This window comes from Microcaecilia unicolor, chromosome 13, assembly GCF_901765095.1.
Source record: "Microcaecilia unicolor chromosome 13, aMicUni1.1, whole genome shotgun sequence".
Lineage (NCBI taxonomy): Eukaryota > Metazoa > Chordata > Amphibia > Gymnophiona > Siphonopidae > Microcaecilia > Microcaecilia unicolor.
Window position 1 is genome coordinate 36,900,107 of NC_044043.1, and position 27,690 is coordinate 36,927,796.

A 27,690-nucleotide genomic window follows, 5' to 3' on the forward strand; every position below is an offset into this window, starting at 1 on the left:
GCCCAATTACTCTCAGACAGTGGACCAGCAGATGTCCAGATGACGTAGGGTATGATACATACCTGTAGGAGTTGTTCTCCGAGGACAGCAGGCTGATTGTTCTCACGACTGGGTGACGTCCGCGGCAGCCCCCACCAACCGGAAAAAGCTTCGCGGGACGGTCGGCACGCAGGGCACGCCCACCGCGCATGCGCGGCCGTCTTCCCGCCCGTGCGCGACCGCTCCCGCCAGTTGAATGACTAGCAAAAGATGAAACACACAACTCCAAAGGGGAGGAGGGAGGGTAGGTGAGAACAATCAGCCTGCTGTCCTCGGAGAACAACTGCTACAGGTATGTATCATACCCTTTCTCCGAGGACAAGCAGGCTGCTTGTTCTCACGACTGGGGTATCCCTAGCTCTCAGGCTCACTCAAAACAAGAACCCAGGTCAATGGAACCTCGCAACGGCGAGGGTATAACAGAAATTGACCTACGAAGAACAAGTAACTGAGAGTGCAGCCTGACCAGAATAAATTCGGGTCCTGGAGGGTGGAGTTGGATTTACACCCCAAACAGATTCTGCAGCACCGACTGCCCGAACCGACTGTCGCGTCGGGTATCCTGCTGGAGGCAGTAATGAGATGTGAATGTGTGGACAGATGACCACGTCGCAGCCTTGCAGATCTCTTCAATAGTGGCTGACTTCAAGTGGGCCACCGACGCTGCCATGGCTCTGACACTATGAGCCGTGACATGACCCTCAAGAGTCAGCCCAGCCTGGGCGTAAGTGAAGGAAATGCAATCTGCTAGCCAATTAGAGATGGTGCGTTTCCCGACAGCGACCCCTAGCCTGTTAGGGTCGAAAGAAATAAACAATTGGGCGGACTGTCTGTTGGGCTGTGTCCGCTCCAAGTAGAAGGCCAATGCTCTCTTGCAGTCCAATGTGTGCAACTGACGTTCAGCAGGGCGGGTATGCGGCCTGGGGAAGAATGTTGGCAAGACAATTGACTGGTTAAGATGGAACTCCGACACCACCTTCGGCAGGAACTTTGGGTGAGTGCGGAGCACTACTCTGTTGTGATGAAATTTGGTATATGGAGCATGAGCTACTAGGGCTTGAAGCTCACTGACCCTACGAGCTGAAGTAACTGCCACCAAGAAAATGACCTTCCAGGTCAAGTACTTCAGATGGCAGGTATTCAGTGGCTCAAAAGGAGGTTTCATCAGCTGGGTGAGGACGACGTTGAGATCCCATGACACTGCAGGAGCCTTGACAGGGGGCTTTGACAAAAGCAAGCCTCTCATGAATCGAACGACTAAAGGCTCTCCAGAGATGGCTTTACCCTCCACACGAAGATGGTAAGCACTAATCGCACTAAGGTGATTCCTTACTGAGTTGGTCTTGAGGCCAGACTCTGATAAGTGCAGAAGGTATTCAAGCAGGTTCTGTGCAGGACAAGAACGAGGTTCTAGGGCCTTGCTCTCACACCAAACGACAACCTCCTCCACTTGAAAAAGTAACTCTTTTAGTGGAATCCTTCCTAGAGGCAAGCAAGACCCGGGAGACACCCTCAGACAGACCCAACGCAGCGAAGTCTACGCCCTCAACATCCAGGCCGTGAGAGCCAGGGATTGAAGGTTGGGGTGCAGCAACGCTCCGTCGTTCTGCGAAATGAGAGTCGGAAAACACTCCAATCTCCACGGTTTTTCGGAGGACAACTCCAGAAGAAGAGGGAACCAGATCTGACGGGGCCAAAAGGGCGCTATCAGAATCATGGTGCCGTGGTCTTGCTTGAGCTTCAGTAAGGTCTTCCCCACCAAAGGTATGGGAGGATAAGCATACAGGAGGCCGGTCCCCCAATGAAGGAGAAAGGCATCTGACGCTAGCCTGCCGTGTGTCTGAAGTCTGGAACAAAACAGAGGCAGCTTGTGGTTGGTCTGAGAGGCGAAAAGATCCACCGAGGGGGTGCCCCACTCTCGGAAGATCTTGCGTACCACTCTGGAATGGAGCGACCACTCGTGCGGTTGCATGACTCTGCTCAGTCTGTCGGCCAGACTGTTGTTTACGCCTGCCAGGTATGTGGCCTGGAGAAGCATGCTGTGCTGGCATGCCCAGCGCCACATCCCGACGGCTTCCTGACACAGGGGGCGAGATCCGGTGCCCCCCTGCTTGTTGACGTAATACATTGCAACCTGATTGTCTGTCCGAATTTGGATAATTTGGTAGGACAGCCGATCTCTGAAAGCCTTCAGTGCGTTCCAGATCGCTCGGAGCTCCAGGAGGTTGATCTGCAGATCCTTTTCCTGGAGGGACCACAGACCCTGGGTGTGCAGCCCATCGACATGAGCTCCCCACCCCAGGCGAGAGGCATCCATCGTCAGCACTTTCGTGGGCTGTGGAATTTGAAATGGACGTCCCAGTGTCAAATTGGTCCGAATGGTCCACCAGAGCAGTGAAGTGCGGCAGCTGGTGGAGAGGCGGATGACATCTTCTAGATTCCCGGTGGCTTGGAACCACTGGGAAGCTAGGGTCCATTGAGCAGATCTCATGTGAAGACGAGCCATGGGAGTCACATGAACTGTGGAGGCCATATGACCCAGAAGTCTCAACGTCTGCCGAGCTGTGATCTGCTGGGACGCTCTGGTCTGCGAAGCCAGAGCCAGGAGATTGGTGGCCCTCGCTTCGGGAAGGTAGGCCTGAGCCATCTGGGTATTCAGCAGCGCTCCTATGAATTCCAGAGACTGGGATGGCTGGAGATGGGACTTTGGGTAATTTATCACAAACCCCAGCAGCTCCAGAAGCTGAATAGTGCACTGCATGGACCGGAGGGCTCCTGCCTCCGAGGTGTTCTTGACCAGCCAATCGTCGAGATATGGGAACACGTGCACTCCCAGCTTGCGTAGGTAGGCCGCTACCACCACGAGGCACTTGGTAAACACTCGTGGGGCAGAGGCGAGCCCAAATGGCAGCACACAATACTGAAAGTGGCGTGCGCCCAGGCGGAATCTGAGATACTGTCTGTGAGCTGGCAGTATCGGTATGTGAGTATATGCGTCCTTTAAATCCAGGGAACATAGCCAATCGTTTTTCTGAATCATTGGCAGAAGGGTGCCCAAGGAAAGCATCCTGAACTTTTCTTTGACCAGGAATTTGTTCAGGCCTCTCAGGTCTAGGATGGGACGCATCCCCCCTGTTTTCTTTTCCACAAGGAAGTACCTGGAATAGAATCCCTGCCCTTCCTGCCCGGGTGGTACGGGCTCGACCGCATTGGCGCTGAGAAGGGCGGAGAGTTCCTCTGCAAGTACCTGCTTGTGATGGGAGCTGAAAGACTGAGCTCCCGGAGGACAATTTGGAGGCAGGGAGGCCAAATTCAGGGCGTATCCGCACCGCACTATTTGGAGAACCCACTGGTCGGAGGTTATGAGAGGCCACCTTTGGTGAAAAAATTTTAACCTCCCTCCGACCGGCGGATCGTCCGGTACGGACACTTGTAGGGCGGCTATGTTCCCGTGGATCCAGTCAAAAGCCCGTCCCCGGCTTTTGCTGTGGAGGCGCAGGGGGCTGCTTAGGCGCACGCTGTTGACGAGAACGAGCGCGCTGGGGCTGTCCCTGTGCCTGACGAGGCCTTCGGGCCGGCTGGTTGTACCTACGCTTTGCAAAAGAATAGGGTGCAGCCTGCCGTGCCCGGGAAAAACGCCCACCAGTGGGGGCGGATGCTGAAGGCGCCCGGTGGGAGAGCTTGTCGAGAGCGGTTTCCCGCTGATGCAGTTGGTCCACCATCTGCTCGACCTTCTCACCGAAAATGTTATCCCCCCGGCAAGGGACGTCGGCCAGTCTCTGCTGGGTGCGGTTGTCCAGGTCAGAGGCGCGCAGCCATGAGAGCCTGCGCATCACTATACCTTGGGCCGCAGCACGAGATGCCACGTCACAGGTGTCAAAAATACCCCTGGACAGGAACTTTCTGCATGCCTTCAGCTGCCTGACCACCTCCTGATAAGGCCTGGACTGCTCCGGCGGGAGCTTCTCGACCAGGTCCGCCAGCTGTTGCACATTGGTCCGCATGTGGATGCTCATATAGAGCAGGTACGACTGGATGCGGGTCACGAGCATGGAGGATTGGTAGGCCTTCCTCCCAAACGAGTCCAGAGTGCGAGACTCCCGCCCCGGGGGCGCCGAGGCGGTATCCCTCGAACTCCGTGCCCTCTTGAGAGCAGAATCCACGACCGCTGAGTCATGGGGCAATTGGGGCCGCATGAGCTCTGGGTCGGAGTGGATCCTGTACTGGGACTCTGCTTTCTTGGGAATGGTGGGGTTAGTTAACGGTCTCACCCAGTTCCGGAGCAGCGTCTCCTTCAGGACATTGTGCAGCGGCACCGTGGAGGACTCTCTAGGTGGTGATGGATAGTCGAGGACCTCGAGCATCTCGGCCCTCGGCTCTTCCACAGAGACCACGGGGAAGGGAATGCTAATAGACATATCCCGCACAAAGGAGGCAAAGGAGAGACTCTCAGGAGGTGAGAGCTTCCTCTCCGGTGAAGGCGTGGGGTCCGAGGGAAGGCCCGTAGACTCCTCTGAGGAGAAATATCTAGGGTCTTCCTCTTCCCCCCACGAGTCCTCATCCTCGGTATCGGACATTAGCTCATGTAGCTGAGTCCTGTACCGGGCCCGGCTCGACGTCGAGGCACCGAGGTCTCGGTGTCGTCGAGCGGTGGACTCCCGCGCCGGCGGGGACGGAGCTCCCTCCATCGACGTCGACGGGGACTCCACCTGCGTAGCAGTCGAGACCGGCACCGCAAGCGGCGGCGGTGTCGACAGCTCCGGCGCCGGGCTAGAGCTCGCCGGCGCCACAGTCATCGGCGCCGAGGGCGCAAGCACCCCCGGCGCCGGCACAGCCTGGCGCATCAGCCCTTCCAGGATCCCCGGAAGGATGGCTCTGAGGCACTCGTCCAGGCCCGCTGCCGGGAAAGGCGGTGGGGCCGGTAAGGGTGTCGGTGCCGGGAGCTGCTGGGAGCCAGGAGACGGCACCGAGGTGCCGGAACCCCGACGCGTCGGTACCTCCACGACCGACGGGGACCTCTCCTCTCGACGATGACGCTTCGGCGTCGACTCCTCCTCGGGATGCACCGAGGGCGTCCGGTGACGACGCTTTTTGTCCTTCTTTCGATGCACCTCACCGGCGCCGGAGGGCATGGAGGAGGAGGAGGTCGATCCCCCTCGGTCTCGAGGTACCGGGTCAGACAGGGTTCGGTCCCGTGGCTCACGAGCTGAGGGAGTGACCGGGGCCGACTGCCCACGCGGCCTCTCAACCCCACTCTCACCGGCGGACCGGCGGGCCGACGGGACCTGTTCTCCTGGGGTCGCTGCCATCGGTGCCGATGTCTCGGGCATCGATACCGGTACCGAAGAACCGGCCTTCGATACCGATGCCGTCGAGGTCGACGTCGAGGGGCCGGCGCAAGTTCCAAAAAGACGGTCCCGCAGAACTTGCCTCGCAACCTGAGTCCGTTTCCGGAGACCGAGACACAAAGCACACGACTTGAGATTGTGCTCCGGCCCGAGGCACTGGAGGCACCAAGCGTGGGTGTCGGTCTGCGAGATCGGCCGGCCGCAGCGACCACACTTTTTAAATCCACTCGGGACCTTCGAGGACATCGACGGAAAAATCGCGTCGGCGAAGTCAAAGTCGTCAATGGTGCTAAAATCACACCACGAAAAAATAAACGACCGAGCGACCACTAGGCCGCAACGTGGCATCCCCGCTGGAAGCGAGGGAAAAGGGGAGCGCGTGCTCCACACGCGCAGTTCTTTTTTTTTTTTTTTTTTTAAAGAAAAACGAGAAAAGGAATTAAAGTAAATTAAATTAACGAAGCGCGATCCGCGTATACGCGATCGCAAGAATCCGGCGGCTGAAGTAGAGAGAGCGGCAGGGCACGACTCTCTCCAGGCGAGGAAAAAAAGGAACTGGCGGGAGCGGTCGCGCACGGGCGGGAAGACGGCCGCGCATGCGCGGTGGGCGTGCCCTGCGTGCCGACCGTCCCGCGAAGCTTTTTCCGGTTGGTGGGGGCTGCCGCGGACGTCACCCAGTCGTGAGAACAAGCAGCCTGCTTGTCCTCGGAGAACATTCAACATGTGACCAGTTACCATGCACCATCTCAAAACTATCTGAAACCAGTTTTCAGCTATCCCTGAGTTTTCATTGGATCAAGCACATCCTACCTGACTTCAGCCTAGGATCCAGCAAGAAAATATAAAAAGACTGGAAAATGCCCAGCTCTCTCTCTCTCTCTCTTGGGTTCTGGTTCTCTTCGCTCTGCCTCCTGCTTCTCTCTGCTGGACTTCACACACACCCTGACAAGAATTCTCCAGGCAACAACCACAACCTTGCAACAAAAGACTTCTTCAGCAGAGAGGATCTCCTTCATCACTTCAACCAGCTACCAACCACCTTCATCAAAGTGAGTTACCATTATCCAGCCTAATTTATAATTCAGAACTTTTTAATCTTGAAAAGCACATTTCCTCTTGTGAAAGATTCTTAAAACTGCCTCTCGTAACATTATTACATTACCTGTATTGTAAATAAACATTTTTAAAAAGTTAAATATATGGTCTTCATGTTCTGAGCACATGTCCTTAAACCTTGCAGTGCAGGTTAATGTTATTCAACAAATATAATATTTAATTCCCCCTTTTTTCTTACATAGTCTTATCTTATTACCTTATAGGTAATTGGTGGAGAATAGAAATATATATTATTCTTACAAGGCAGCCTTTTTTGCTTAGCACAACTGCGGTTCTTTGCTGTTCCAGCTTTGTTTTTTAAGCTTATGCTTGGCGCATTAGTCTTTTTAACTTCTATTTAATAAAGCATTTTGATTACTCGCCTCCACGGTGTTTTGAAAGTATCGTGTTGATCTCGCTACTTTTCTGCTATTTATTTACTTTTTTCCACGTAGCGGATCTAGTTTCTCCACTTCTGTTGGTTATTTGTTAACAACTAATATAGAACAGGATGGAGAATTAGAGGCAACCGTGATGAGGAGATAGCTACAATACATTAACGATGTGGCAGATAACATGTGTGTGAAGCTAACAGCATTGTGTTTTCTGCAATGCTGTTAATGCACTTCACTGAGAGGTTTCCCTACATTATCAGAATTTGAAACTGCTGGGAACATCTGCAACAGTTAACACAGAGGTTCTGCAGTTACCACATGTCAATTTTAGCAATCAACACATGTTAACTGCAAATTCTTGTTGCACTTTATAAACAGATCTTCATCCTTATGGATGATCGTGTCAAATTAGAATATTAGGATAAAAGTTTTTTTTTTAATCCTAAAAAATGAAAGGAAAATCGGCATCAATTGCAATCGACAATTATCTGGTGATAATATCCATCACCACACAGATAAGCTGGCAATATAGTTTATACTGTGCATCACCAAAAGTCCTCCCTGTTTTCACAATGTCCTAGTTAATCTGCAGCAGCAGCAGCCTGGTATGCCTATTAGACCTAGCCTCTAAATGCACAGTGCACACATATCAGGCTACAAAGGAGCAGAAGGAAATTACTAGGATAATAATTACTGAGAATTCAGATAGTAGGAAAGATCTGTGTTTCGGCCACAGGCCTGCCTCAGGAGTCTGTGAGATGTAGTCAAAAGGAATGCATCTGAGAGATAAGGGGGTCTTGAAAAAGACCCGAAGGTATGCAATCTCAACAGCACGTCATTCAGCTCTATTGACGGAGTTCAAACGGGAAAACGGAAGTTATGCAGCTCTTTCTACTCAACCAAAAGACGATAAAGTGGTTTTGTGACAAGAGATAAACAATACAGTTGGAGACTCAATTGGAGAGAATTTGTTTGGTGGTGTTTGGATTAAAGGACACAAATAACTGGGAGCACTTTTGGATGTCCTCTGTACTTTGAGGTAGCCTAATAGAGTACATCTATAGTTCAGTGTATTATGTATTGCAGCACAGCTGGAGATCAAAAATGGGAAATGATAAAATGGTTACAATTGAACTGTTTCCACTTTTGGGCTAAATTTTGGATGTGATGGGAGTAGGTTGGACTGGTTATATGGCAGGTAGCATAACAAGGCTTGCAGCTTATTCAACTTTTCTTGCCAATGTTGTGATAAGGAATATTGCTGCCAGGTGACGTAATGTTTCCTGACTTAACAATTTGAATTGGTTTGCAGTAAATAGGAAATATGATATTCAGGTCCCATGTGGGAGCTGGATTACATATTAGAGGCTGTGTGTGCTCATTAATCCTCATAAACTGGAGACCACTGGGTGGATGGATAATGGTTTACTGGTTTGAATAAATCCCCTTTCATTGGGTAATGGCAAAGCAGTTAACAATGAAATAATGGTCTTCCATCTATTTGTTCATGAAAAAAAATGATAAAACTTTGGCTAAGAAGCAGTTAATTTTGGTGATTGACTGTACATCAGTGGACAACACGTGTCCATTTGAGACAACAGAACTTTTCTAGTTGAGGCCTTACTGAAGGCTAAAAAGATACCTTTTGGGAGAGTGGGATGCAAATGATTAATTGCCTTTTGATCACTATGCTGTTAGTGAGACAGAGATGAGCTTGGAATATAAAATTTGACTTTTCTATTGAGTCAAGAGGAAGGGTTAAATCCCTAGTATGACTGGTTGATCTGTTGCTAGGGAAAGAAGCCAAGGAAACAAGATCTGTCACAGCTACTGTGTCACTACTAACATTACTTGGGTGTTGTTTTGATTATTTTCTGCAGAACTCTGGATATAAGAGGAAAAAGAGAAAATGCACTGAAGAGACTGTATTTCCATGAGATGGAGAAAACACTGTGTGCTAGTCTCTATTTCATATGTATCGAGGAGTAGAAGGCTTCATATTTTTTGTTCTCCTGTGTGGTGATGGGAGCCACAATGGGGAAGCCTCATCACTGGAAGAGGTCCAATGCTACTGTGATGTTTAGTGATCACTTGTGAAGGTCCAGCTTGCAGATTTTGTCCAAATTGTTGCAGAACACTTTCACTGCAATTAATCTGTCGTTTGCAAGGTCTGCTTTGCTGTCTTGAGATGAATGGCAATGAAATGTATGTTCCTTTACTTAAAATGTTTTCAATATAAATCAAACTTGATACAGAAAAAATATATATACCTTGCTAGGAAAAAACATATGAAAAGTACAATACCGATAAATACTCGACATCATATACTAAAAAATAAAATTAATCCAACAAGGTACATCTGAACAACCCCCAAAATACAAACATGTGGATAAAGGTGAGTTGGTTGATATTGTGTATCTGGATTTTCAAAAGGCATTTGACAAAGTACTTCATGAAAGACTCCTGAGGAAATTAGAGAATCATGGATAGGAGGAAATGTCCTATCGTGGATTAAAAACTGGTTAAAAGATAGAAAACAGAGAGTAGGGTTAAATGGTCAGTATTCTCAATGGAGAAGGGTAGATAGTGGGGTTCCACAGGGGTCTGTGCTGGGGAGGAGCCGGCTGTCTTGGTACATGTGGGTACCAATGACGTAGGAAAATGTGGGAGAGAGGTTCTGGAAGCCAAATTTAGACTCTTAGGAAGAAAGCTCAAATCCAGATCCTCTAGGGTGGCGTTTTCTGAAATACTACCCGTTCCATGCGCAGGGCCCCAGAGACAGGCAGAGCTCCGGAGTATTAATGCATGGATGAGACAATGGTGCAAGGAGGAGGGTTTTAGTTTTGTCAGGAACTGGGCAACATTCTGGGGAATGGGGAACCTATTCCGAAAGGATGGGCTCCACCTTAACCAGGATGGGACCGGGCTGCTGGCATCATCATGTAAAAAAGAGACAGAGCAGCTTTTAAACTAGGAACGGGGGGGAAGGCCGACAGTCACACAAAAGCGTATGGTTCGGAATAAAGTATCTTGCAAAGATATCGCCCAAACAGGGAAGACAGGGTTTCTTGATAGTGAGGTTGCTTTATAACATATTTATAAATGACCTAGAGATGGGAATAACCAGCGAGTTAATTAAATTTGCTGATGATACAAAGTTATTCAAAGTTGTCAAATCGTAAGAGGATTGTGAAAAATTGCAAAAGGACCTTATGAGACTGGGCATCCAAATGACAGATAACAGTTTAATAAGAGAAAGTGGAAAGTGATGCATGTGGGAAAGAGGAACCCAAACTGTAGCTACATGATGCAAGGTTCCACATTAGGAGTCACCGACCAGAAAAAGGATTTAGGTTTCATTGTTGAAGATACTTTGAAATCCTCTGTTCAGTGTGCAGAGGCAGTTAAGAAAGCAAATAGAATGTTAGGTATTATTAGGAAAGGAATGGAAAACAAAAATGAAGAAGTTATAATGCCTTTGTATCGCTCCATGGAGCAACTGCACCTCGAATACTGTGTTCAATTCTGGTCACCGCATCTAAAAAAATATATAGTGGAATTAGAAAAGGTACAAAGAAGGGTGACAAAAGTGATAAAGGGGTCAGGACGACTTCCCTATGAGGAAAGGCTAAAGCGGCTAGGGCTCTTCAGTTTGGAGAACAGGCAGCTGAGGGGAGATATGATAGAGGTCTATAAAATAATAAGTGGAATGGAATGGGTGAACGTGAATCACTTGTTTACTCTTTCCAAAAATATTAGAAGTAGGGGGCACGCAATTAAGTAGTAAAATTAAACAAATCAGAGAAAATATTTCTTCACTCAATGTGTAATTAAACTCTGGAATTCACTGCTAAAGAATGTGGTAAAAGCAGTTAGCTTAGCAGGGTTTAAAAAAAAGGTTTGGATAGCTTCCTAAATAAAAGGTTAAAAAAAAATTTTTTTAATGCCGCTGTTCAAAAAATAAAATTCTGAAAGTCTGATGAACTTAAATCTGGAGCTCCTGTTGCTAAAATACTACAGGTGATTTTTTTCCCCCTGAACTACAGTTAGAAGCTGATGCCAGTAAAAGCCATTTTGCTGTTATCTAAATCTGCCATTTTTGATGTGCTGCAAGAATTGTTGTTTATTATTTAATTTTCTTTAATTTTGAGTGAAGATGTGCTGCCAGCATATGAGCCAGCTCTATGGGTGCATAAGCACCCCACCCAACGTAGAGCAAACTCCTTAACTGTGTCCATGGAAGGGTAATTTCTGTTGGGTTTAGCATCCCCAATCATTTTGAAAAGTTGGCTCCTATGGCTGCTAGTGATAGATTTCTTCAAAACCGAGGCAAGGAGCAGTTGGAGAGTGCTTGGGATGCTTACACACTCAGGAGATCGGTTAAAAAAAAATTATTCCTGAGCACTAGAAGTAGGTCTGCATTGGCAAAGTCAGGACGACATTACTAGCTGTGAGTTTGCATTGCCTGATGCGATAAAGAAAGGTAATGGCAAAATAAAGCTAGAATTTCATAGATTTTGGGGGAATGATCTAATTTCTTCATGCCATTAAATGTACTCTATTTTTCCCCATCTGCTTTGGATAGTTTTAGCTATAGCCAGTGGCATAGCTAGGACTGAGTGGGCCCCAGGTGGCAAAACTAAAATGGGCCTCCTATAACACCATGAGGCATATTTTCAAAGCACTTTGGGAGGCTAAGTTCCATAGGTTTCTATGGAACTTTGGGAGGCTAAGTGCTTTGAAAATATGCCTCCATCTCTCCCAAAGTAGTGGGGATGGTGTGGGGGGTGGGGGGAGCGGAGAAGGGGAAACCCCTGCAGAGTTCCACTAAACAAATCCTGCAAAAAGCAAACATTCCACACCTATATAAAATACCTGACATAGTAATAGAAAGAGAGACTCAAATACAAGATATCAAGGATGCACATTTCCAAAAGCTGACCTATTACAATTAATAAATTTAAAAAAACAAACACTTTTGTACCTATGGTGTCTGAGCGTTACTTTGGGTCCAGTGTGTTTTGTTTTCTTAACTCTCTATCCAGGTTCTCCTCTATAATGTTGCCTTTCTGTGCCCCTGTCCCTATGCTCTCTCCATGCCCAGTATCTCTTCTGTGTCCCTGTTCCTCCCCATGTCCATCCAGCTTCTTCCATCTCTTTTCCTTTCTTCCTGAACCCCTACTCCAGGGACCAGCATTTCTCCCTTTCCTTTCACCCGTCTCCAACTCCTCACCATGGGGCCAGCATCTCTCCCTCTGCCCCCCCTCCAAGGGTCTGGCATCTCTCTCTCCCTCTTTCTATTGGTACAGCATCTATATCCCCCCTCTTCCCCCCTTTTTGGTATGGGAGTCTATTTTTCCTGTCCCTTACCCCCAGATACAGCATTTCTTTTCTTCTCCCCTCCCTATTTTGGGCTCTACATCTCTCTTGCTGATCCCATCCTGCGCAGGTCTGGCATCTCCTTTTGCTTTCCCCCTCCCCCCTGCCACAGCAGTCCTCCAGAATCCCAGTGAGTGACCAGCAGAGGCAGCAATATGAGCAGGCTGCCTGTGGCCAGCACTGCCAGAGCTTTCCTCTGCCACATCCCACCTCCTGTGATGTCACTTCCTGTGGGTGGCCAACACAGTAAAGACATTAGTGGAGCTGGCCACAGGAAGCCTGTTCACATCGCTGCCTCTGACAGTTCACTGGGATTCTGAAGGACTGCTGGGGATGGGAGTGGGGGGAGAGAAGGGGAAGCTGGATCCGAATGGGGAGCGGGAGAAAGGGAGATCGTAGTACTGGACATTGTAGATTGTCAGTGGAGGAAGGCAGACAGTGGGACAGACGGCAAAAGGACAGCAGGCAGTCCCTACGATTGGGCGGCCCTAGTCATTTTGCCGGGTTCAGTTTATGATAGCTACTCCCCTGGCTATAATTTATTTGGGTCTTACATTTTTGTTCTTTTTCTCATAAGCTCCAAGAGGAAAGGTTATCCAGACATTCAGAACGTATCTGAATAACTATGCTGCTGCACATATGCAGATGAAGTTATCTGACAAAGTTAACTAGACAATTTTAGGATATCTTAGGTACTTCGAAAATTATCTGAGATTCTGTAAATTCCTAAAGGCTTTTCTATTAAGTACATATCTTATCAAAAAATAAACTAATATTGTTGTCTGTCTTATATGTTTCAACATAACCAATACTCTAGCCTAGCTTCATGACAAACACACAATTATTCCTAATATGTTAAATGCTATAATTATCTATCATATTTCTTGAATGTAAGCCACATTGAACCTGCACTTTCGGGATAATGGTGGATACAAATGTCAAATAAATAAATATCTGTTCATTTAACCGGTATTATCCGAGTAAAACTGCCTCAGGAACAAACTTAGACTGTGAGCCCTCCAGGGACAGGGAAATACCCAGTGTTCCTGGATGTAACTCACCTTGAGCTACTACTGAAAAAGGTGTGAGTAAAATCTAAATAAATAAATAAAACTTTAGCCAGTCAGTGATAAACATTAGCAATGACTAGCTAAAACCTAACCACGCCCCAGGAATGGCCCTCAGTGTCATCTTTACCATCAGGTAAACAAGGAAGTCATCTAGGGCAACAGTACCTTGGGGGCAGCAACGAGCAGCTGCAATCAGACTAGGGGGTCCTTTTACTAAGGTGCGCCGAAACGTGGCCTGCGCTGATGTAGACGCGTGTATTGGACGCGTGCGGGTCCATTTTTCAGTGCACCTGCAAAAAAGGCCAAAAATGGACGTGCAGCAAAATAAAAACTGGCGTGTGTCCATTTTGGGCCTGAGACCTTACTGCCACCCACTGACTTGACGGTAAGGTCTCATGCGTTAACCAGGCGGTAATCATCAGAGCGTGTACAATGCCAATTACCGCCCGGTTGGTGGATGCACGTAAAAAATGAAATTACTGCCAAGGCCATGCAGTAGCTGGGTGGTAGTTTCAAATTGGTGCACGTGGGCGCCTAAGCAGCTTAGTAAAAGGGCCACTAGAGCAATAGCTCCTGACATCCAGACAACTGAAAGAACCATTAGCACACACTTTTCACTGCAGGGAGGGTGGATAATTTTCAAATGGCCTATTTATCTGGATAAACGCCAGTTATCCAGGTAAATGGCTTCTGGAAGTTGCACTCATGATGTATATATATATATATATATATATATACAAAACAAACTTTAATATTTAGACATGCTGATGTCCAAGTATGCATTTCTACAGATTTGCTCCAGGATGGGTAGTGATGGGATAATCATGATTATTGAGTTTAACTAAGGCAATCTCTGGAGAGGAATTGGGGGGGGGGGGGGGAGGAGGGGGAGCTAGAGGAATGAACGATAATTGAGAGGGGGTGGGGTGCTATGCTAAAATTTGCCTAGGTCGTCTAATACCCATGCATTGTCCCTGGTGCCACCACTTTTAACCAGGTAAATATTTTATGGGAAACGATTTGCCTAGACAAAATTTAGCAGAAGAGTGAGGGGGAAAATATAAACGGCTAGGGTTTATCCAGCTAGATCTGAAAGTGAGCCGGATAAACCCCCAACATCACTTTCTTTTAAGATGTGATTTTCAAGACCTCTATATTCCACAAATCAGCCTAATTGCAGCTTGTCAGTATCCATAAGAACGAAGAAATTAAGGCAGTGCTTGGCAAAAAAAATAGGAAAAAAAGCAAGTACTAATTGTTACCTTCAATCTGAATTTTACTAGCCAACTCAGGAGGCAAGTAAGACTGTATCAAATGTGGTCTGAAAAGTTAAACATATAATATAAATGAAGCGATACATTTTGGAAGACCACTGATCACTTTAAAGTACATGAAAATGTATATTTGACTGGAACTGATGAAATGTAGTCAGTTACTCTTGTGAAGAATTTTAACTTCTTAAAATAAAAATTCCTCATTATGCCTTCTGATTAATGTAAAGAACTGATTATATTGCCATCAAGAGCCCTGAAACATTCAGCTCCAGGAATTATGGGATCATTTTCTGGGTGATTACTCAAGTTATGTGACCTCTCAGGTGTCAAACTGGCTTAATGCTTAGTTGCCCTGCTACAGTATACCATCAGTGAAAGAAATATCAGAATAAATACGCTTTCACATGGTACGCCGTAAGTAACAAATACACGAGAGAGAACCCTACTACAGAAATGCTTTTCAACCGACTCCTGCAGGAACAGCTAAACCAGTCAGGTTGTCTGGATTATCACAATTCATATGCATGAAATATGTTTGAACATATTGGAAATCCACTGTATGCAGATATCTCTCAAGCATATTCATTGTGGTAATCCAGAAATCCTGACTGGCTAGATGTGCCTCCAGGACAGGACTGAGAAGTACTGCATGCTGAACCTCCAAAATAAAGCAAATATTTTACATGTTTTTTGTAAAAATTATACAAGGTTACTTCTCTCTACCCTTTTTTTCTAAATCTTACTTAAAAAGAACTGGCCCCAAAAGGGACCATCTGGTAAAAAATATCACAGTATAAAGGTTAAGACCTTTGATGTACTTTCGTGCATGATACACAGTCAAATGAATCAGGATTTAATGATACTTTCTGGAAAATTTACTAAAAAACACAGTCATCAATGTCTGATGACAGATCCAAAAAGAATCATTATAGAACCTTCCACTCCACTGCAAATTACATTTTTGACTGAAAAGTCACTGTAAGGTTATTTTCACATAGTGACATACAAGGAACATAAATAAATAAATAAACACAGGCTCAGTTTTACATGATCTTTAGCATAGCTTTCTAGTAACCATATTGGTCCTGGAAAATCTGGAGCCTTTCTGGTTGTGACACCTTTTAAAGGGCCAGAAAATAATGGTGCTTTAGTATTTTTTTGTATTTCTAAAGACAAGGATTCAGAGGCCTTGAAACTCACATGCATCAATAATTTTCTTGTTGGCCTTTTTGCTTTTTTTGTTTCTTTTTTTTTTTTTTAACGAGAAACAGTATCACAACCTATACAGATTTTGCAAAAAGCCAAGCCCCTTTCATTTTTTAAAACAAGACAGTATTCATTATAGTTTGAATGAAACATTATTAGTAAAGAAACTTATGTTAGTGTATTTTAAAAATAATTATGAAACATGTACCACTGAATAGTTACACAAGGTATTTAGCCAATTTCTTTTCCAAAACAAAATTAACAAAATTGTTGTAAGCTGAACTGAATACCGTGAGAAGTGTCAGAGTGAAATTAACCCTCGAGTTCTGCATATATAAATGCAGTTGTGCATGCAAATCTGGGTGAATTCTGATTTGCGCGGGCAACTCAACTGGTTAACAAGCCAATTAGCGCCGAAAATTGGATGGTAACAAGTAATTATCAGCACTAATTGGCAATAATTAGAATTTATATGCGCTACTCACTAAGCATCCTATATAATAATTCTCACCTCCAACGTTCGAATGTGCCTGGGGCCGTGCCTCCCTCAGAGGTGGTCTGCTAGGCAGGCACGCACTGACGTCAGTGACGTCAGTGACAGCTGATTCAGAGGCAAGGGGAGGAGTACTCCTCACCCTGCCTCGGAATCAGCTGTCACCCCCGCGTTATGGCCCCCTGGACCCTTCCGCGACCCCCCCCCTTCCCGCCGAAAACCGCCCCCCGCCGCCATTGTCGACTACCTGTGCTGATGGGGAACTCAAAACCCCGACAGCCGAAGTCCTGTTCTGCCCTTCGCGGCGTTAGCTCCTCAATGATCTTCTCTTCAAGTTTCTGTGCGTGCGACAGAACGTCAGACAGAACGTCTGACGTCAGACGCACACACAGAAACTTGAAGAGAAGATCCACGGAGGGCAGAACAGCACTTCGGCTGTCGGGGGTTTGGGTCCTCCGTCAGCACAGGTAGTCGACAACGGCGGCGTGGGGCGGTTTTCGGCGGGAAGGGGTGGTCGACAAGGGTTGCAGAATGGGGGTCCACGGGGCCGTAATGCGGGGGCAGGGGGGTTGAAAACAGAGGGAGGGCAGACTGTGGAACACCGAGGGACGGTGGGGGATTGCCTGCCTAGCGCCCGTTTCATTGGTTACAGAAACGGGCCTTTTTCCCAGTATTCTATAACAAAGTCCACATAAATTCTACTTTGCGGTTCACAAAAGGGGGTGGGACTATGGGAGGAGCATGGGCGGGTTGTGGGCATTCTAATAATTTACGTTAGGCACAGGGCGAATAACCCACTCCATGCCTAAAGTTAAGCATAAAAACAATGTGTGTAGTAGAGGATCAAAAAAGTACAATATGTTGCAATAATTATAGCGGGTAAGTCTCATATATACTTAACGGCTGGTATCACTTCACTCCCTTGGTGAACCTCTTGCCGTATCGATATTGTAATCATCGACTTTTACCCCCAACCTACCAATACCTTAATTTTTCACTTTCACTCTTTTATTCTTGATATTGTATAAAAAATTCAGGCAATGTGTTACTTATCTTGACTTTATCTCAAACGGGTGTGCTCTCGAACCCCGACAGGTAGCCTGTTTCGCAATTCTTGCTTTGTCAAGGGGGAGCGTTTCACCTCATCTTTAATCGTAATACCAGCCGTTAAGTATATATGAGACTTACCCGCTATAATTATTGCAACATATTGTACTTTTTTGATCCTCTACTACACACATTGTTTTTGAGTCTATATTTTAGTAGAGAAGTGCCCTTAAATTGTTAAAGTTAAGCATAGGCATTTACACCAGCTTTTTGGCACAACTGACTGTGCTTAAACTCGTCACATGGACGGATTTAGGTGTATTCTGTAAATTGCGCCTGGTTTACAGAATTTGCCTTTGGGGCCAATTTTTTTAGGCAACACAAATAGAATTTGGCCCTAAATGTCTAACAATATGGCAAAATAAGGTCACAGCAGATTTAGTAACTATTATAGGAATTTTTAAAATGAAGAGGGGTATCAAGATCAAAATTCAGTTCAGCTAAGTTCTAGTCTTCCAAATCCTGACATTTGGATGGCTAGAACTAGTTGCAAATGTCCCTGATTGAATCCTTGTTTGCTGCAGTTCATGGTAAGTATTCTGAGACTGGGATTTCACCCCTGATCACCAAGCTGTAATTAATAGGATTTATGATAAACTGGATCATCTCCATTTGAGCTGAATCACAGAAAAAAGTCTAAAATTATTATTTAAGAGAAAACATACTTTTTAACAACAAACTTAATTTTGGCATTTCCACGGACAATCCTTTCTAATCGTGGAATTCCAAACCACGTGGGGCTCCGGAATGGGATTCCTTCTGGCAAACCTTCCACATACAGAAACTCAGGATTTGATTCAAATACAGGATAGGGCACCTTCACAGGTTCTGTAAGTCCCAAAGCTTGTGCTGAAAACAGAAATAATGCAACTTATATTCTATGAATTGGAGCACAAGAAAATACCTTTTGGTCTTGCTACACTAATTTCAATAATTTATCTCAATACAATGACTCATTTTTCTAACACATCAAAATTTCAGAACACCAAATAGTGGCCATGAATGCAACAGTCAACAAAATAATCTAACCTAATCCATTTCTTATATACTGCTACATTTCCCCAATAAGGGTCCAGAGCAGTCCTCACCACAAATTAAGAAAAAAAAAAAAAAAGAATGTTCATGGACCATCAAAAAGGTGAAAATAAATACTGTACCACTATTGCACAGACTTCACTGTAATTATTTCATTTTCAGTCCAAAATATTTATGAAATCAAATGAGCTAAAGGTGCAGTCTTAAAATTTAAGTGGTAAATATTTCACCAAGCATTAAAAAGTGAGGTAGTTCCAAGGAGGATATCAGGGGTCTGGTGAATGTCTGATCTTGTAGCAGAACCTGAACAGCAATCTCGTTGTTGAGCATTTCTGTTACAAGATCAGAGATTCACCAGACCCCTGAGGCAGGCCCTTTGGGCCGAAACACGGCCATGTCGGGTTGTTTTTTAAGCTGATTTTCCAATACAAACCACTTGATATCCTCCTTGGATCTACCCCACTTTTTTTTTTGCATGTTGTTCACATTCATGTGAGGTTTGCTCCTTCTTTTTGTTTGACTTTGTAAATATTTCACCAACATATATCACATGGTTGTCTTATCATACAATTTTACTTGTCTTTAGAGAAGAATGCATTGCTGAATGCTGTAGGGTAAGCTGGCATGATAACCTGTTTCGCAAACTGCGTCAGGGAACTCACAGCCGGGATATGGCATCAGCATCATCCATAAAGTCATGGGTCAATACAAGCTAGCCAGTTTATTGAAACCGTAAAATGTGATGAAATGATATCTATTCAAGTTTTGTGTTCAAGCCCGCAAGTGAAACAATGTTAAACTGGTATATCCAAAATTGCTCCCTGAAGTTCAATTGTTTGTCATTACCTCTTCAGCAGTAGAGGTACAAGAACAATAAGACACCAACAAAAATCATTGGCTGTATGTTTAGATGCCCAATTGGCAACTAACGGGGCAGACATGCTGGTAGTGTTCATTCACCCTCAATCGTTCTTTTAGGGAATCTGTTACTAAGCTGTGGCAAATGATAATGCTCAGGTGTCTTGCAGTCATTTTTGAATTTGCGTGTGCAAATTTTGTGTTAAAAACAGGGCTTTTTTTGAGGGGGTACTTGGGGTACTGAGTACTGGCACCTTTTCCATTGTCTGCTAAAATTAACCCATGGTCCCCAAGTTTTAATGAAAGAGCTCAGGTTCTACACACCAATTCTGCCTTGCCATAGATTCTGTTACTGGTTGCAGGGGGTCTGGCTAATGTGGCGTGGGTCCCTCAGTTACCACCCCACCCCTGAAGGATGCCTAGCATTTGAGTACCAGCACCTTTTTTGCTATAAAAAACGCACTGGTTAAAAATATACATTTTTTCCATGAAGCTGGTGTGTTGGGGGTGGGGGTGGGGGGGAGAGAGTGGGTTTTACCACGTGCAAATTGATTAATGCAGGATTAGCACGTGAGCCCTTACCACCTCCAAAGAAGGTGTTGGTAAGTACTCACATGCTAATTATTTTAATGGCCTTATGCTAATGGCAACATTAGCTCATGGCCATTAACTGAAAGAAAAAACTAAAGGAAAATTGGCCATTTTACTGCTGTGGTAAACATGACTGTAGTATGCAGGAAAAACGTGTTAGGGTGTGCAAAGGCCACTTTCTACCGCAGCATGGTAAAAAGACCCCTTAGTGCTGCTCACAAACCAAAAACAATTTTTCGTCAATACAAACAGAGAGAAGGGCATAAAAAAATTCACAGAATTTCTCTGCTTTTATGCCTTCAAATAGTGGAGGAGTGGCCTAGTGGTTACAGCACTATTCTTGACATCCAGAGGTGGCCAGTTCAAATCCCACTGCTGCTTCTTGTGATCTTGGGCAAGTCACTTAACCCTCCATTGCCTCAGGTACAAACTTAGATTGTGAGCCCTCCAGGGACAAGGAAATACCTAGTGCACTTCAATATAACTCACCTTGAGATATTACTGAAAAGGTGTGAGCAAAATACAAATAAATAAATTAATTCATTAATCATGGAAAGGTCTTCATCTTGAGATATTCATAAAGTAACATAGTAGATGACGGCAGAAAAAGACCTGCACGGTCCATCCAGTCTGCCGAACAAGATAAACTCATACGTGCTGCTTTTTGTGTATACCCTACCTTGATTTGTACCTGTCCTCTTCAGGGCACAGACTGTATAAGTCTGCCCAGCACTATCCCTGCCTCCCAACCACCAGCCCCACCTCCCACCACCGGCTCTGGCACAGACCGTATAAGTCTGCCCAGCACTATCCTCGCCTCCCAACCACCAGCCCTGCCTCCCACCACCGGTTCAAGGTTCTTCAACACCTTTCAATTTAGACAATACTTGTAAACTGCAAGATGTGTCCTGAATATAAGAAGGCACTCACTCCGGGATTCTATTTATTGTACCAAGATTTCCTAATTGAAATCAAAGAATATTCCATAATAATGTGCGTAAGTTAATTAGTTAACAAGCTCCCTGCCACATGGTAATTGATCCTCTCTGTGGGGATACTTGTGGGGGGACGGGGAAAATGGCAATCGCCTTAATCTCCTTGCTCCTAGTATTGCGCACTTATGAAGATCAGTACTGATGTTTTTTTTCTCATTCATATGATATTGTAAATCCTCAGTGTAGGTACAGCAAAATTCTTCATTTGCACCAAGCAGTACTTGAATGATAGCCAGTCCCAATGGCCTTATCAGCGTGCGATATTAAGGGATATCAATGCATCCGCTCCAGGGTCCTTGGGGGTTGATGCCTCTGATGCACTTAATGGAACTGAATAGATTCTCCTTCTGCAGTTGAGAGTCATGAGGACCCCTAGGTGTCAACGTCTGACAGGAAATGCAGCTAGGGATGTTGTATTTGGGCCTGAAACACACCACGATTTGTGGTTGTATGTAGCCAACTTCGACCCAGTGTACCTCCCACTCTTCTTGAAGTCACTGGGACATTAAGAAAAATAGTCACACTGAAATCCAATGCCTCAATGTTGAAAAATAGACCAGCTAATGGTTACTGCGGGAGCCCTTACCGCCACCTCAATGGGTGGCAGTAAGTGCTCCCTGCCACATGGTAAGAGTTATCTTACCATGTGGCCATTTTGGGGGGCTTTTTACCCGCTGCGGTAAAAAGGGTACTGGCATGCAGGAAAAATGGCCACCACCGCTACCACAGGGCCCTTTTTCCTGCAGCTTAGTAAAAGGATGCCCTAGTTGGCAAGATCTTGTGTGCATGTTGAGTGGGGGGGGGGGGGGGGGGGGGGAAGGAAATTCTCGGCTAGTTGGTTCATCCTCAAATCTGTTAGTCAAATGGTACAGAATAGAAAGTTCTAGTACTAACTTACCAAATTTAGAATTAAATATTTCTTCTACCTGCTTTCGTAATTTTGTAATCCTGACATTCCAGTCTTCTTTGACTAAAAATATATAAATTACAATCTTTAAGATATTTTATTTTAAAAATCAAATACATTTACATCCAAGAAAGAAAAAAAAAAAGAACGCAAGCTGTATCAAGGCTGTGCTAAAGTCTTCAAATGAGTCAAAATGCTGAAAGGATAATATTTCAATTTTACACAGCTTTCATGTGGATAAAATATTCATAAAGTAAATATTTTGCTTTGAAGTGTAGGCCTAACTAGACTATTTGAAGTACTGTCTTACCTCCTGTATTTGGCTTTGGTTGAAAAACCTCTGGTTGACTCCGAGTGAGCAGCTCTGGCCTGTAATTAACAATGATTTACTCTTCAAAACCATCCATTATACTTATGCCAGTGTGACTTGAGTATATCAATATGAACTTTGCATATATTTACTCTTACCCTAAGCTACAGTTAAAAAAAAAAAAAGGCCAGGTTTTAACAGATTCTTGTTTACTAATTTTAGGCTAGAGAAAACTAAAGAATGCAGAAAGAAAAATCCAGGTTCAGGATTCATTGAAAATGCTACTTAATCTATTACATCTTACATCCCCTGCTTACTGTTCATTTAATTTTATCCCCACAAGCTCAAGCAATATACATTTTCCAAACTGCAAATAAATATATGCATATTTTTTTCATAGAAAATAATCTCTGGTTTACTCTCAGTTTATGAAGCAGCAAGAATTGCCAACTTACCTTTTGATTACAAATTTGATTCTGTTCCCCATTTGAATAATTTTCTCCAACCTAGGAATTCCATACCAAGACGGGCTTCTGAATGGAATGTTTTCAGGCAGTCCCTCTACATACAAGTCGTTAGGATGGGCCTCAAATTTCTGGTAGGGCACAACCATGGGCTCGGTTTTTCCCATGGCTTCAGCTAGAAGAAAATAAAGACATTCAACAGAAAAGAACTTCCCAAAGTTTTAAGCCTTTGAAGTGACTCAGCCAAATAAATCCACCACCAACACCATCAATGTTTGAAGGTTTGAATCCCCATACATAGTGGAGATGAGGCATAGCAGCCAACTTTTCAAAATTATTGGGGGTGCTAAACCCAATGGACATTACCTCTCCCTGGACACAGTCCAGCAGTTTGTTAAATATTGGGGGTGCTCAAGCAACCACAGAGCTGGCTCCTATGAGGTGAGGTATCTTAGCTGAGAAAAAAAAGGGAATAGAACGGTGACAACTCTGTCCCCCAGTTTGCACAAGAGTGATGTTTAGGGGCTCAGTCTTGCCAAATAAGGGAGTGTCTCAGCCACATTGTTTCAGGAACAAGAGTTGGGAAGTGGCAAAAAAGAGTTTTATAAAATTTATTGCAATTCTCAGTCACTGATAAACAGCATTAATTGAAAAAAAAAAAAACACCAATGTTTGATCGACTGAAAAATGAATATAAATAGTAAGGAGTTACAAAACTCAGAACTAAATAGATACATACACCATTGCATCTAGTTTTGTACTATGTGTTTTCATATGCAATTTTAGTTAAATAGATGTTCTTCTCTGTTGCCACTCTTTCTATATTTTGCACCCAAAAAGCCTTGGGAAACCCCGCAAATTACATAAGCCATCATAAATGACAATCTAGAACTTTAAAACTTGAAATTACAATATCCAAAATTTAAGTTCTCTGTTGATTTCTACTGATCTTCTGACATAGGCTTTATGATAAAGAACACAATGTCAAATTCCATTCAGAATGCAGCCTCTGCTTAAAAAACAAAAAAAAGGGAAACCAAACATTCAAATCCTAAGAAACAGGAATAAACAATTTTTTCTTTAATTAAAAATTACTCAATTAAATAATTTACAACTTTAAGTCTTACTGATATTTATATTTCTGTAAAATGCAATTCCTTAGTCAAAAGATGATTTGAAAAAAAAACTTTTTATTCAGAAATGGAATGTAACCCATATAATAAGTGTGCACTTACCAAATTTTTTACAGTACAGTTGATCCACCATCTTTCTTAATTTCGTGATTCTGGCATACCACTCTTCTTTTACTGGAAAAGAGAACCAAAGAAGATAAGCCTGCGGTTTCTAATTTTGGTAGTGTAACTGCTTCCAAAAAGTAGTTCAAAATCATACCAGCTGCTATGGAGGAAGAACATAACTAGAAAATGTTCTGTTCACTCATAAAAGCCTTGGCCAGATTTATTAATTGTTTTCTCTCATTTTGTATCTATAGGTGGTCTTCTGTGTTAGACTAAGATCACAGTTATAACAGAGGCACACAAAAGCCGGGAATTTTCAAGTCATACCCATATACATAGGGCTCCTTTTACAAAGCCGAGCTAGCAATTCCAGTGCGGCAATTGCGATAAAGCCCATAGGAATTGAATGAGTTTCATCATATTTGCCACAACAGAATCGCTAGCAATGCTTTGTAAATAGGATCAATAACGATGATAACACGAAAACCTGCACTAGGCTACAATACCGAGTTTTGTGAAACTATAGTAGCAGTCAATACTGATCACTTAGGGGGTCATTTTAAAAGGCATATTTGCTGGTAAAATGGTGTTTTATTAACAGAAATGGCCTATTCTAAAACTGCATCTAAATCTGTGAACTCTATTCATATAGCAACTTATGTGGTAATTGAATGGAGGAAAAGCCTCAAATGCAGATAGATACTCCTTTGTTGAGACTCAACCTAAGGGAGCTCTATCTAATCATCACTGGCTGAAAAACCTCCTCAAATTTTATTGGGTGATCCCTATAACACTCAATGTTGTAAATGTGTATGGATCACTTATCTTTCCTGCTGTCCAATCAATTTAGTCGTCTTCCATGGCGCCAAAACAGCATAGTCTTATCACATAGTTCAAATAAAGCGACCTCATACTTAGTAATAGTTCTGTCCTCACATTCGGTGCTGGATCTTACTGCTTTCTGCAATCAACAATATGGCGGCGGTCTTATAACAACCGACGTCAGCCGCTGCCAGTTTAGCCACTCCTTCTGGAAGGGAACCCAGCCAATCATGCAGTCATTCTGCCAAGGAACTCTCTCAGGCTATACTGACATCAAACGGAAAGGGGATGTCCTTATAGAAGATAGGGACTAACAGAATCCAACAGCCTAGAGATAGTACTCGTAAAAACTGTTGTGTGGTGTCGTACACAAAAACAAATTATTAAAAAAAAAAAATCTGATTTCAAAAAAATTTGATTAAAAAAAATTTGATTCCACTCTGTATATCCATAAGTTTATCTGATCTGGACAGAGGCATTGACTTAGAGACATATTCTGTAGAGTATACAAACATGCACACAAATAAATGGGAGAAAACGGGGTATGCAAAACAACAGATATAAATCTGTGCATGTACTTTCCATGAGTGATTTTCAAAGGGAAAACATATGCATATTTTCCCTTACAGAACTGTTGTAATTTATGCACATACCTGCCACTCAAGTTAGGCAAGCTGCTAGAAAATTGTTCTCCCTAGGATCTGAAATGAGTCAAATTTCCCATACAAATACTTTGTGCATGTAAACTTAAATTTCAATAATGTGTTGTTAACCTTTAGTATAAACAGCTGTAAACACATACTTACAGGGCCAGCCCTCATGCAGAAGATCTGGGTTTGATTCCTAGGCTGGACTCTGCTCCCTGGGCCAGGGCTCTTAGGGTTGCAGATGCTGTAGAGAAGGATAAGTCATCCCGCAAATGGTGACTGCTAGAGGCCAAACCTGAAGCCTAAAACTATAAGATTCCAATGGGGAAACCCTGATCTGTGTGACCCCCTCCTCCCCAAGTGAACAGCGTTGAGGCCTACGTGCTAAAGTGCAATGCGACTTTGCAAAATTGAATGCAAAGTGCCTGGAAATGTACAAAAAAAGCCAACGATCAGGCATTTTGTATTATTTGTTGTGTGAAGTGAACTTTCACAAAGTCACTCTGCAAAAGTAAACTTTGCAGTAGTAAACTTTTGTGCAAAAACGTCAAGGGCCCTATTTACTAAGGTGTACTTTTAGCTCAAATTGTAGTATTTCTTTCTCCAACCTATGTAGGTTGAACAGAACTATTGGCACATTTTGTCGTTCTGTCATATTTTTTTAGTCTCTGTTCTGCTTGGCAATTTAGAATCTTCTCTCTCTTCATACATTGTACAAGACTGGTCGTTGGCACCAATATTTCTTTTAGCAGTGTTGTTCTTATCTTTTGCCCTTTACCACTGTTTCTGGTTTTCATGTACCAAACTTTTTATTGGTTATTTATTTTCAAATTTGGAATGGGGATGTCCCAGCTGAACACAACTTTTTCATTCTCCAGAATTTTGTTAGGGTCATGAACCAATGTTTGGTTTTATCCCCTAGTTGCATGCCAATGAGCTGGAGATGGTGGTTCTGTTGGGGAATGGATACACCCTTAAGAAAAAGAAGCAGAGCATAACTGGGTACCATATCATAAACACCCATAAATTCAAATACCCTCTTCCTTCATAATTCTCATACTTTTACACACACATTCCTTCTTTACTTCACGAACTTAGTCCAGATAAACCTCACTTCATAAAAACCATTACCCCTAACAACACTCCACTCTCCCCCATGAGTTCATCCTTAGAAGTCATTTAACATGCAACAGATCACATAGGATCCCCATAGAAAGTGCAAAACCAAAAGCACTCGCTATTACACAAAGGAGCCAGAATGAACGTAATGAAATTACTCCTAGGAATCTACTCCTTAACATTGGTCCAAATACTGTTAGCCACACCTCTCGATGATTATAACACCATAGCCGAGTCAGGATTACCAGACACACCAACCTCAACCAAACCGGCAGCAGAACTTACAATAGCAAAACATTATCCCACAAACAAACTGCACAACCAACACAAAAAAGCTCTAATAAATCCAAATCGACATACAAACGACAACTAATAAAGGTTCCCACTTTCACCATTATGGAAGATCCATATCTTACAATTCAAATAGGTTACATCAATAAATGAATAAATAAATAAATAAATGCCAGCTCAACAGTAAACAAAACAGAAATTATAAAAGATTGGATCACATCGGAAACCTTAGATTTACTCTTCATCAGCGAAACCTGGATTAATGACCAAAAGATCCCATAATACTGGACCTTTGCCCTCCAGGATACAACATTACACACTGGACCAGAATAGGTAAACGAGGTGGAGGCATTGCCATAATCTACAGATCCCATCTCACTTTAGAAACCACTGCTGAATCAATCACACCTCAACTAGAAATTGCTTCTGTCAGATTGCAACATAAAAGTGTAGCCGGCAATCTAAATTGCGTCCTATTCTACAGACCGCTACACACTTGACCTGCTAACCCATAAATTCGAATCAGACCAAATCATTAAAGTCATTGACCACAAATGGATGGAAATTCCATGGTCAGATCACTTCAAATTAAATCTGAAACTACATTGGCTGAATAATGGGCATCTCAAAACTGATGAAAAAAAATCTTACCAAACCACAGGTAAAGTGGACACAACTGCATTTTGGCAATCAATTTACGACAACAATTGGTCTATTCCATCTGATTCCATCAACTATCTTGCAGATTGGGAATCGAGATGTATCACCGTTCTAAATGAATTAGCTCCTTTACGAAAAAAAAACATTCACAAACCAAACAGGACCCCATGGTTCAACGAAAATGTGAAACAATTAAAATCTAGAACCAGACAACTCGAACGAGCCTGGCGAAAAAACAGAAATGATCAAAATCTAAACACATGGAAAGAATCACATCGAAAATACAAATATGAAATAAAAAAATCCAAACGGAACTACTATAATGAACTAAGTTCTGACTACAAAGA

General features: G+C 43.9%; 1 protein-coding gene across 5 annotated transcripts in view; it reads right to left on the reverse strand.

Annotated features, from left to right (window-relative positions):
• The window catches only part of GTF2I (general transcription factor IIi), a 263,654-nt gene that overhangs the window by 59,152 nt on the left and 176,812 nt on the right, over positions 1-27,690 (reverse strand). For all 5 annotated transcript variants that reach the window (XM_030186158.1, XM_030186159.1, XM_030186155.1 and 2 more), the window contains exons 17-22: positions 23,802-23,873; positions 22,558-22,741; positions 22,103-22,161; positions 21,784-21,855; positions 18,072-18,255; positions 14,589-14,647 (exon numbers count right to left, since the gene is read on the reverse strand). In XM_030186158.1, the coding sequence (XP_030042018.1) occupies positions 14,589-14,647; positions 18,072-18,255; positions 21,784-21,855; positions 22,103-22,161; positions 22,558-22,741; positions 23,802-23,873 (630 nt within the window). The remainder of the gene's footprint in view (positions 1-14,588; positions 14,648-18,071; positions 18,256-21,783; positions 21,856-22,102; positions 22,162-22,557; positions 22,742-23,801; positions 23,874-27,690) is intronic.